Source organism: Gopherus evgoodei, chromosome 1 (genome assembly GCF_007399415.2).
Source record: "Gopherus evgoodei ecotype Sinaloan lineage chromosome 1, rGopEvg1_v1.p, whole genome shotgun sequence".
Taxonomy (NCBI): domain Eukaryota; kingdom Metazoa; phylum Chordata; order Testudines; family Testudinidae; genus Gopherus; species Gopherus evgoodei.
In genome coordinates, this window is record NC_044322.1 from 338,423,104 (window position 1) to 338,435,685 (window position 12,582).

At 40.2% G+C, this 12,582-nt stretch overlaps 1 protein-coding gene across 2 annotated transcripts in view; it reads right to left on the reverse strand.

The window, feature by feature from the left end:
- Nucleotides 1–1,255: 1,255 nt before the first annotated feature.
- Nucleotides 1,256–12,582, reverse strand: part of ERGIC2 (ERGIC and golgi 2) — a 48,748-nt gene continuing 37,421 nt past the window's right edge. Inside the window, exons 14-17 of one of the 2 annotated variants that reach the window (XM_030538231.1) lie at nucleotides 8,306–8,468; nucleotides 6,125–6,198; nucleotides 5,671–5,725; nucleotides 1,256–4,835 (exon numbers count right to left, since the gene is read on the reverse strand). In XM_030538231.1, the coding sequence (XP_030394091.1) occupies nucleotides 4,810–4,835; nucleotides 5,671–5,725; nucleotides 6,125–6,198; nucleotides 8,306–8,468 (318 nt within the window). In that variant the 3' untranslated portion in view covers nucleotides 1,256–4,809. Of the gene's footprint in view, nucleotides 4,836–4,872; nucleotides 5,726–6,124; nucleotides 6,199–8,305; nucleotides 8,469–12,582 lie in introns of those variants that run through there. The other variant, XM_030539058.1, reaches the window with a different exon arrangement.

The window sequence follows — 12,582 nt, forward strand, 5'->3', positions numbered from 1 at the left end:
TCACTGAAAGAGAATAATCTGCCACCTCGGCCAAAAGGAGCTGGGAGTGCTATGGACACAGAGCACTGAGCCATGGGGTTGAAAAGAGAAGGAGCAACTACCCCATCCTGCTGAACACAATGGCATCACTAACTCAGGAGCCCCATTAACCCCTGCTGAAGCCGAAGGCCAAGTGCCATGATGCTAGACCAAGTATAATTCCTTCAAAATGTTCTTAAGGGTGGGTGTGGGGTGTAGAATACACATGTGCAAGGATGTTTTGTCAAAATACCAAACTACTCCCAGGGCTCCAATACCAGGGCAGAAGCCAGCACTAAATGAATTTTGATGGAAGGGTCATTACATAAAAAATTAATATATGGAATAAACTACCACGGCAAGACCAGGTGCACATAGTACAATTGTTCTCAAATATTTTCGCACCGTGGAGTCCTTGAAGGCAGAGACAAACCTTTTCATGGACACTTTCCCTCCCAATCAAACAATTTTGATCTCACATCTTCCAAGAAGCAGCTACACTGCTTGGTTGCATTAAAAAAATATTAAGAAGGAACTTAAATGCCATGAGTGTGATAGCTCAATTACATCCCCTTGCTTTGTACTTGCACTGCTTATTTCCTCTTCCTACATACACCTCTACCTCGATATAACACCACCCGATATAACACGAATTCGGATATAACGCAGTAAAGCAGCCCTCTGGGGGGCGGGGCTGCGCGCTCCGGCAAATCAAAGCAAGTTCAATATAACACGGTTTCACCTATAACATGGTAAGATTTTTTGGCTCCTGAGGACAGTGTTATATCGGGGCAGAGGTGTATAAGGCTTTGCATTTTTTTAGTCCCAAAGCTTTCCTCTTTGCTTTCAGCCCCACTTCAGGACACTTGAAAGTTTGGTCCTGCCCTCCAGTGCAACTACTATCCCTCCAGAATTGGTGCAGTATACAAAGAGCATCACAGCTGAGTTTACACCACAGAAATAGCTGTAACAGATAGAAAGACAATAAACAGCCAGATAGGGATGTGTTGGTGTTTTGAGTAAGATAGTCAAGGTAGTCCCTGAAAATCCATAGAGAATCCTGCACTGGGATACTGCTAAGCGAGAACAGTATCTCTTGAGAGTGAAATGCCTCACGGTTGTGACTGAGCACATCTGCAGAAGCAGCTCCACCTGGATGAGCTTCACATACCATCACTGGTCCATGAATATTGAGTGTACACACACACACACACACACACACACACACACACACACACACACACACACACACACACACACACACACACACACACACACACATAACATTACAAGGGGCTGCCCAAGTACCCTCATCTAAACTCACAAATTAGGCAGTTTTGCTTGGATGATTTTCACATCAGTGATTTTCTTAATTCCACCCCAGTAAATGCCCCCCACAACATTTCCTCTAGAAAAGTCTGAAGCAGAATTTCTCTCTGCCTTATCCATGCACTCAAATTATTCCCTTCACTTTGCCTCCTCTGAGTCCAACTCTGGATTTGAAGCTACAAAGGCAAAGGAAGAAAGCAAAGTAGTAACAATAGCGAGACTCAGCGTCGATTTAGCTGCAACAAGGGCAACCAGCCACCAGGCTGAACAATAAGGAAGTGAAACAAGCCGCAGCCAGGAGCAGCTCGGAAAGGATGGCTAGTACATTGTATGGCTTATGTGGTATGGCACTAGAAGCCAAGAGGTGGGACAGATTAAGCTTTCCAAGGCAAGGAGGCTGCAAGTGCAAATAAGTTATAAAATGATATTAATGAAAAAGTCAAAAAGCAGCACAAATATCTAAAAGCAAACCTCGAGCAGCCCAACAGCCTTAAAAGGAAACAAGCACTAAAATATTTGGTGGATGCTTGGGCCCTGAATGTTGAGACTCACGCCTGTCTTTGATCATGAGTATGGTCATCCTGATTCTGACCTTCACGTTTCTCTCATGGACACATCATCTGTATTTTCTTTAAGGCATATGGCAGATGCCATACCAGGTCAGATCACTTTTCCGTCTAGGCTCACATCCTGCCTCTGGCAGCCACCTATGGCGGATGAAGAAGGGGATCCGACAACTTAACAGTCAGAAACATATATTAATCACAAGTCTGTGCAAGGGCATGGAGAGGAAAGAAACAGAAATTTGTTCCTTACCCAGCTCACGAAAAGAGTTCTACTTAACTATATCTTGCATAACCATCTTGCTTTTATCCATTTAAAATGTCTTGTCTTTTAAGTGCCCTCTGGTTCTTGTATTATGATACAAGATATGAAGAGTCTCCCAACTGGCTTCACTGTACTTATATTTATAGCTATATATATCTGCATTATTGCATCTTACTCTTTGCCTTCCCACATTTAATAGCCCTAACCAGCATTTTCAGGAAGTTTTGGGGTGCCTTTATTTCTGGAAACTCAACCTTGTGTCCAGTTTTTGGCTGGAGCTGTTGCTGTTCAGGACTGAGGCTCCAGCTACACCAAGAGCTTACAATGGTGCAGCTCCGGTGCTACGGGCTCTCTAAGGTAGCTGTTCTAACACACTCAATTTCTAGAATGCTGTTATAACAGATTCTGAACTGTTCTGTCTTCTGACCTCTTAGAACACAATGCAGCTTCTAGGTGGTGGGCACCTGAAAACCAACCAATCTGAGGGCTTTCAGATGCTTGGAGTATATGTCCAGTGTTTGTAGGAGGTTTCTAGCACCTGGGAGATGGGTTTAATTTGGACACAATGATATTGAAATCCCAAAACATTCAAGTAACTGGAGAATTGGTCTGAAATCAGTAAAATGAATTTCAATAAAGACAAGTGCAAAGTTCTACACTTAGGAAGGAAAAATCAAAATGTACAAATGCAAAGTGAGAAATAACTCGGCAGGCAGTTGTGGAGCTGAATAGGATCTGGGGGTTATAGTGGGTCTCAAATTGAGTATGAGTCAACAATGTGATGCAACTGCAAAAAAGGCTTATATTCTGGGTGTATTAACAGGAGTACCATATGTAAGATACAAGAGGCAATTGTCCTGCTGTACTTGGCACTGGTGAAGCATCAGCTGGAGTACTGTTTCCAGTATTTGGGCACTACACTATGAACAATGTGGACAATCTGGAGAGCATTAAGCAGAGACCAACAAAAACGTTGGTCATCAGAACCAGTGCAAGCAGAAGCAGGAGGGAGAATAGTCTGCAAGAGCGGCAGCAGCGGAAGATTCTGGCTTGAGGGAGTTGGAGCTGAAGAACTTACAAAGAAGTAACAAATTCAGAATGAATGACTCTCTGAATGGTTTAAATATTCCCTCCTGTGGATGTTTCCTTACATTTGTTTACAGTAACTGTCACCAACCATCACATTGTCCAAATACACATTTTATATCTTTCTTTGGTCACTATCTTCCCTAAACTTGACTAACTCAAGAGAAGTTATATTTAAGATGCAACTTCACTAGTTTCCTGTCCAGCCAACCTTCCAGAATACTTACTGAACAACGCTAGCATTCATACTGGTCACTGGGAAGCCACACTCTTACACTTAGCCCTACTCTTTTGCCCAGCTACACAAAGCAATGAAGCATTACAAGAAACCATTGTAATAAGCTGACTTAGCTTGCAACCCTTGTGTACCTTCTTGCAGCCACACAGAACGGCTGTCCAAGGTGCGGCTGCAATGTTAGTTAGCTGCAACACTTGGTACAAGATCTTCAGTTCAGATCTAGATGAGTTGGTGCTGACTATAATGACTTCACCCCAGTACAGACATGTAGCAACTAGCATGGCAGCTACAATGGTACAACTGCCTCTAACTATTCCACAACGCAGTGCCTCATATCTGGAAGTTACCCCAAAAGCCCCTGCTCCTTGCAAAGGTGCTAGGCACTACATGATGGAATGCTCTGGTATCACAGTTGCAATACAAGACTCACGTGAATGCACTAGCCTGGTTCCACCATGAACGGCATTACTGTGTGGGTGCACTACATGGTTGCAAGGACACACGATGCACCATGCCACTTAATGCAGTCTCACTGTGTGATGGTTTCCTTGCTTAAGGTAGCCAAGACCTTTGTTTCCCATCTCAGTCAGTTTTAATCTATGACAAAACTTTACTTCTGTCCTCAGATGACCTAGTTTCTCTAAATTTGGGACTTTTTCAATCAACCAAACAATGCACAGGTTATTCCCTTCCCACTCTTTATTTAATACTCTTCCGCACAATTCTCACAGCTTAAAGAGGCATTAGCTTTACAAAAATCAGGGTGGTATAAATCAGCCTATACTCTGTGTACTCTCTGGCGGAGTAGCTGTGTTTCTTAACGACATGTTTTGGTTAGTAGTTCAGCTATAGTACTTAGTTCTTTAGTTTCTCAATGCCACCAACTCCACTAACGTATTCCAGCATAAAGCTCAGGATGCTCCATTTACTTAAACAACAACAAAAAACCAAAAACTTTCATGACCTGTAAATTTTAACTTTTCCTCATCACCTACACTACAGAGAAATTTATTCAGATTCTCTGCCATCACCTGTTCCTTGGTGATTGTCTTTATTATACCCTGGGTAGTCCAGCAGACTCACTGGCTGACTCAGTTTACTTGCTTCTGTAGTATTTAGTAAAACTGCTTTGCTGTACTTAGCCATTTGTTTTTCAATCTTTTCTCCCTCCTCTTGCTCTCCCGTTATTTGTCAAAGCTTATGTTCCAGCAGCAGGCAGAGTACGTGTCTCTTCTTGAAAATCAGTGTTGTGGCCCTCCTAATCACAAGACATTCATTTTTTTTCTAAGCCATAGCAGAGAGGTGGTTTCTTACTTGCTGGAGATCGAGTTTAGCCCTGGGATAGGAAAACAGATAACGATTCCGGTCAAACACCTTTTCAACAGTGATTTATTATTCCTAATTCCTTGGCTCAAACTCAGAGAGAATCTGATTGTTGGCAAAAAGCGGCTATGAGAAGAGACACAGAGAAATGCCATATTCCCTGCTCTGCAGTATTTTTTCCTCTTGTAGATAGATAATGGTGCTACTGGAGAATGGCAGTGACTGCTTAAAGTGCTATGGCTCTGTCTCAGTCCCTGAGACCGCTTCCATTTCAAGGTTTTCAATAGTGCCCCCCACCCCCATCAGCATAGTATCTAAGCCTTCTCTACCTATTCATTTAAAAAAAAAAAAAAAAATCTCATGTCCCATTTCTGAAAACCTAGCAGCAAATCCTGGCTTCTTAAACTACAATTATCACAGCCACCCTTGCTTGCTGCACTGCACGCTGAACACTGCATGGGGCTCTCTCTGTATTCTGCATGTGTGTTAGCTTTCATAGGTGTTTGCCTGACTTTGCAGGCCTGGAATCCAGATCATTACACTGACACTTCAGTGCTGATGGCAGTTTTTGCAAAGACTCTCAGTTTCACTGCAAATATTGTCTCTCTTCAGTAACGCTTCTGCTAGCTCAAGAAAAGGTTGGCTTCACGGGGATTCCTGGCCTCCTTTGACTCCATGTGCACTTAAAAGAGACAAATTACACAGACTGTTTTTTAAAAGGCTTGATTTTTGCTTCCCATGAGCACTGTCTCAACATATTGCACAATGTTTTCTTTATTATAAAAACTGTCTTCTGTATCAGGCAGAAAGAAAGAAAAAAAGTTTCCCGAGGAGGTGCTAATGCATACTGTTGTCTGTAATTAGAGGTAAGTGGTTGTTTACGTGGCCATCCGGAAGTAGGACCTAAATAAACAAACAAAACAAAAACATTATTAATATCTCGTTCAAGAACTTCATCCATTACATTTGCCTTTTTTAAATACGCATTTCCTCCATTCTCTGCTTTTCTGTATCCTTAAATCCATAAAAGTGTGTGTGTTTTTTCCCCCTTGTGTAGTAGATTTTCCAGAGAACATCACTGTCCTCTTATTACAAATCTGGCTAAGGACCCAGGTGTTTCAACTATTATAAAAAACTTTTGAATATGCTCCTAATGAAATCAAGGAAAGTTTTACCATGGATTTAAATAGGAACAGGATTAGGTCCTACAGTTGTATTCTTTCACTACAGCTAGCTACCTTTGCTAGTACACAGTTGTTCTATTTCCTTAATTTCTATGATAAGAAAAGAAAATATTCTTACAGGTTTGTGAGAGCCCAGTTTGAAACGACAGCAGATAATTTCCACTATGAATCTTCCAATGCCATGTAAAATGCCTGTAATATCAAAGAGGGTTGGAGTTTTCAAAAGGAATAATATGAGGACTGTGTAAAAAGAGGCTTCTGCAATAACAACACCACAGCCTACGGTTTAAACTTAAACTCTGTCTCAGTACAACTGATCACCATACAGGCTCTAAAGAAAATGAAGTAACATTTTCTATATATTTTTCATTTCCCCTTAACAAAGATTTCTGGTTTTGAAATGGAAACCGCTCATTTTTTTCCATGCAAATGTGACCTTAAAAAACCCAATTTCATGTTAGAAAAGCACCAGGGAATTAAGTTAATCAACAAGGAGATTTGCATTACTATTTATTCATTGGCTTGGAGAAAACAAAAATGAAAAGCTTTGATTCAGACTGAGCAGTTTATTACACCACCCACTTGAAAAAAACTTGACAGGAAAACTCAGTTTCCCACAAGAAGCTGAAAGCTGTTTTAACAAGTTTAGTTTTTAAATTGGACAGAATCCTATATGAGCGTCACAAAGGTCTTCCATGTCACTGGTCATGTGCTACACACATGCTGCCCCTTGAATGAATCAGAGATATGCTCTGAATAACCAAAAATCCCAAATCTGACTTCAAACCAGCCACCACTACTGCAAGGGGCACAACTCTGATCCTTTGAGTCAGAGCTGTGACCTCTGAAGAGCTTACAGAGCAAATGAAGATATTCAGTGAAACAACATGGGTTCTTTTGGTACCAGTAGACCCTGTAACATTAGCAGTTGTAATAGGAGGTCAAAGGAATTTTGTGTCACAGGAAGCAATCCAGAACCAAAACAGCAATGTCAATCTAGCGAGGCCTTCTGTAGCACTGTTCTAGGCAGGTTTAATATCATGCTTTTCCCTCTATTTCTTTACAAGTGCCAATAAACTATTCTTTTACATAAGGGAAATGGAATTGGGTTCAGAGACTGTTTATTGGGCCAGCGGCTCATTGATAAATCCAGAAACGTCACTCAAGCAAGGCAGGGAAATAGTAAGTAACTGCCTGGGAATAAGGTCACAGAGGAAAAAAAGTGGTTTCAGGTAACAGGAAGGAAGTGCAACGGTGTGGATGAGGAAAACCCAACAACTGCTGGGTATCAAGCATGGTTACAAGCTCAAAAACTAAATGGGCTCAGAGACCACCGAAGCCATTATTAATTATCTATGTAATTTGGCTGATGATTATGGGGTTTTTGAAATTTCTCTAATTTCAAAATTAGAGGAACCTATATCTCTGTGAGCGACTCATTTTCTCATTGGAACACAGTATACTTTGTACAGCCTTTCCAGTAGACAAATGAAGTGCTCTGAAGTGTTTTGATAATGGATAAAAGGATAGCCCCTTAAAAGAATACAAAGGCTTTTGCCCGGGTTATGCTAATTCAACATCAAACAATGTCAGCATAGACAAATATGTTTTGTGAGGCAAAATGCATTCACTCAACAAGACAGCAAATGTTCACAGGTTAAAAGCGTCTCCGTTTCATCAGTTTTAGTACAGACTAGGAAGATACTTTCCTCAAATTAAAAGCAAGGGTACCAGTAATTCTTAGGCAAAGAGGAACCTGATAATTTTTATGATTCACTATGGCCCTCAGTAATCAGTGAATGGAGATGCCTCTTAAATTAAAGCTAGCTATTTCTCTCAGGGGCCAAATCCTATGGTACATTCAAGACTTAACAAGGAAAAAACTTCATGATGCCTTTAATGGGAGTTTTACCTTAGTAAGTTTTGGGCAAGGTTAGCAGAATTAGGCCCGAACTACGGTATAGAGTCAGACAGGATATTAGAGGTCAGACCAGTTTGTAGTGTATATCCATGAACTTCCAGAAGAGAATAAACTATGGTTTAGTTAGAAAAGAAAAGAAGTGGCAAGTTCACCACAGACAACAGTGTACTAGGATGCTCTATATACAGTATTAGAAATTCATAGCATTTCATGCACAAACCAATATCCCACACACTAGTTGCGAATGGCTACCTAACAGCTTATTGCAAGAACTCACAAAATAAGTAGCATAACCAGGATGGCCACTGAATTTATGGCCTTTAGTTACTTAATCCTATCTACCTGGTAGGACACAAGGAGGAATTCATTGATGGTTACCTGTAGTTGAGAAAATTCCACCGATAATACCACAGAGTCTTATTAAGAACTGCCAAAAGGGCATGTGTTCTTCTGTTACTGTCACCATAAGTGAACTGATGTCATATTTCATGAATATCCCTGATACCCCATGGCTGCCAGCTGCATGGTTAATCACTCTTTCCTGAGGGCAAAGAGAGAAACACACACAAGTTAGGAGTCTCACATCAGTCACATGCACAGCAATATCAAATGGACATGGTTGATAAAGAGAAACTTGTTAGGACAGTCAGTAATCAACATGAGACAATAACAGCAACAAGGTGACACCTTTTAAAAGCCACACAGTAACTAGACTGTGATCAACGTAGGGGTGAGATACTATTTTATACTGTAGACCTTTATGCTAGCAAGTCACTATTCACTTTCCCGTTTACGTGCCCTTTGTATTGTATACCCTTGTTCAATACCAGTGACGAGTACTTGCCCTCGTTTTATTCTATAACTAAGCAATTTACACGCTCCTCTCAGGATACAAGTTTACTAAATACATTTGTTTAACGACCAAGTTTAAAACCAGATCATCCCTGTCCTTTATGCAGGTGTATGGGGTACAGATAGGGTATATAAGGGCCAGGGATTGCTTCCTCCCTGTGCCCCTGTAATTGCCTCAAAAAGGAAGGAAAAGACATAAGGGTCATGGCTTTTTGTCCCATTCCATGAAACAGGCCACGTACACCAGAGGAAGTGCAGCCTCGCAAACATGTCCCAGGATGCTCTAGCCTTGCACTGCCCCTAATACAGGGTTGGGTCATAAGGAAATATTCTAGCCTATAAGTGTTTTCTTCTCTTAAGTATGAAGCATGCAGGTGCACTTTAAATTTCACAACACGTAGGCACTGTACCAACTTTACAGAGTGGCGAACTGAGGTGGCTGAGAAAGGTTATGGTCCAGGTCTTAAGAACCAGCCTCTAGATCTGTGTGCCTCATCTGAGACACATGGGCCTCATTTTCAGAGTTTCTGAGTAGGTACACCCTCAAATGAAGTCAAGAGGAGCTGCAGTTTTATTTATTAGATCCCTACATATGAATGTGGATGCTGACCCTTCAACATCTAGGGCCCTATTTTCAGAGTTGCTAAGCATCCACAGATTGTATTGTCTTCCCTCGGAGCATAGATCCTCAATACTTCTGAAAAATCAGAATATATATTTCATATATTTGAACATTTTAACCCAACAGGTCTAAAGATAGGAATCCATAATTACAGACCACTTTAGAAAATTCCACACTAAGTAATTGGACACAAAAATCAAACAGCCAGGTAGGTCAGAACTCATGGAAAAGGACTCAAAATTCCTGATTCCCAGCGCCTTGCTCTATCCACCAGACTAACTGGATGTCCTTAATCACTTTTATAACTTCCTCCAATTTGTGAAAAAAACTCTTTTATACCAAGGGGCCCAAAACAGAGCACACTATTCCTGACAATCTCACCAGGGCCATTTACATGATACCTCTGACGTGTAGTCCAAAGACATTTGTTTTTCTGTTGGCATACTGTGCTGCAAGGTCACATTCCCTTTGCGGGTTTCTTTTGGTAACATCACTTTTCAAGTTTGAATATCTGTGTTTCAATTTGTTTCTCCCAGATGTATTAGCTTGTACTCCCAAGTTGATTCTCACCTCTCTAATTCTCACCGCTCTATGCTTCTTGTATATGATCTCTTACTGGCATAATACTCCCCAAATTTAGAATGTTCTTCAAATTAACATGCTTCTTACTATCCTCACCTTCCTGCCTCTCCCCAATCATTAAGATGGTCAAATAAAAAGCAGTTTAAAACCTAGAAATTCAAGTTCTTTTGAATGGTTTTCAAGAGAAAAGTCATTGCATCAATCTGAAGTCATCCTGAAAAATGTGCTGCTATTTGCATGGTAGCGAGAGCTGTTGATAAAATAACCTGTCAGGTGGGAGCTGCTGAGAAAATGCACAGGCAGCAAAGAACTAATTCACTGAAGATATATTCAGCAATGAATAGGCTAAAGTAGTAAGCTACGTAAGAAAAGAGCAAAACTAAACAGAAAGGTAATGTATCACGGAGCAGTTTCATCCCATCTGAGAATTTAATACACTCCTTCCTTTTACTAAAGAGCATCCAGTATAATGGAAACTCAAAATCACAGACGACTGATTGAAAAATTCAGACCTCTCATCTTTCTCCAGTACATTCAGTTGACGTGTATAACCATGCTATATTTATGATATGCAGTTACTGTTTGTTACCAAATCAAAGCAAGAGAATGCCAGCTTCATATATCAATTTATAAACTACATACAAAGAGCTTTTATTAATTGCAACACTTACAAACCAATATCACAGATGAAACCCATACATACTTTCATAATTTTAGAACCAACAGGCTGTATTAAGCAATAAGGACAGATGCCGACAGACTTTATTAGGCATTAAAAAAAAAAAAAAAGGCTAGATGAAGGCAGTTAAGGTAAGTATGCAGAGCCAAGGATGCACTAACAAAAGTTGGTTCTTTTCTGATTGCTACCGACAGCCTGACTGTTATTCTAAAGCTATATTAAAAAGAGAAAAACAATCTTTCCGGGGGGCATTTTGGTCTAATATTTCTACTTCCAGCTGTTGCAGAGGGTTTAAGTGCTGGTTCCTAGCAATACCAGTTACTTCAGTTGAGCTACAACACTTTACAGCAGCTGAGGATATGCCCCACTATAAGCAGAAAAGTGGAGCTTGTGGTACAGGTATTGGTTATCGCTCAGGCCTTGTCTACAGTAATACAATTTAACATATTCAAACAACAGCATTAATCAACATTACTTTAACCATGGCTTTGTAGTCACCATAGACAAGGACAAGCTATGTTCCCCATTGTATCTGCTACTGATGTTATTAGGCCCTACAGAGGTCAGGTTTTAATCATGACAAGTTGGCATAATGTGGAGCCTGGGTTTTTCAATCCCTGGACACATTCTGTAGCCTGCCACAACAACACTTAGACGCTATACAATTTTTCTCTGAAAAACTGTTCTCTAATAGCCTTCCTCAGCCCATTTGTTAATTTAAAAGAAAAACTATACTGTTAACAGGCAGACTTGCCTGGTGAGACATATCGCTGTAATCCCACCCACAACCTCAGTTATTCATAAAAATTTCCTCCTAGGAACTTACGATTCAGTAGCATCTTTCAGACCAACCAAATCACCAGAGATTTACAGAGTTAAAGAAATCACTACTACTAAGAAAATAAATATTTTTCCTAGCAGAAAATGAGAGAAAGGAGGTACAGGAAGAAAAGCTGTGATGTAAAGTGAGATGGAAAAATCAATGAGGTGGAAAGATTTAGAAAAACCGTTCCAGATGGCAGGGCCTTGAAAGGAACAGTGAGATTGTCTTGCAGAGAAATGGCAAAATACTAGATGAGCAGGAGTGAGGAGACCTAAATATATCTTGCATGATCCAGATCATTGATTATGTGTCTCTAATTTTTGTTCCTGTTTGAGTTCAGTTCTCTACAGAGTAATCTCTGCACCTTTTCTTCAATATTCTTAATGTCCCACTGCTGAATAAAAAACAAAAAAACACTCCTTTTTCTCCCCCTTTGATAATGCAGCAAAAACAACTGTCCATGAAGCATAGCATAGTGCTCCCAATGCAAAATGAAGGCTGTGAGAAAACACTGGATTGTAGAATAATCAATTTCATACAAGTTACATTTAAGTGAATGATCATTACTATTCAATTTTTTTTTTTTTTTTTAAAGTGCAGTATCCCTTGCCTGCCTTTCATAGTTCAGCTTTTCAAAGAGCTGTTCCTTCAGCTTGTAAATATCAAGATCAACCCGAGTTCAACCACTGACTAGGGAAATGATAATGAGACAGGTGTAACGGGAATATAACAGAATGCTTTCTTCTTATTTACATCAGTCTTTAAATATTGGCATGACAGATTTTGGCAAGGAGTAGACTGCAGTAACTAATAGCTGGGTTTCCTCTTTTACAGATTTGGAATTTATAATGAACATCGAATCTAAAGATAATAGAAGTTTGACAATCAAGAGGCTGGGTGATTAACAGTAGGTGCCTGACCAAATTCAAATCAAAATAGCTGAGAGGCAAAGAACAGTAACGTTCTGTACCCTCCAGTTTCTCAATCCAACAGGAATTGGATAAAAGAACTAGAGATGGATTACGTATTTATCACACAAGCATATTAGAATAATTTATGGGAACAAGTTTTCATTATTAGCCTCAAATTAAGTAAGA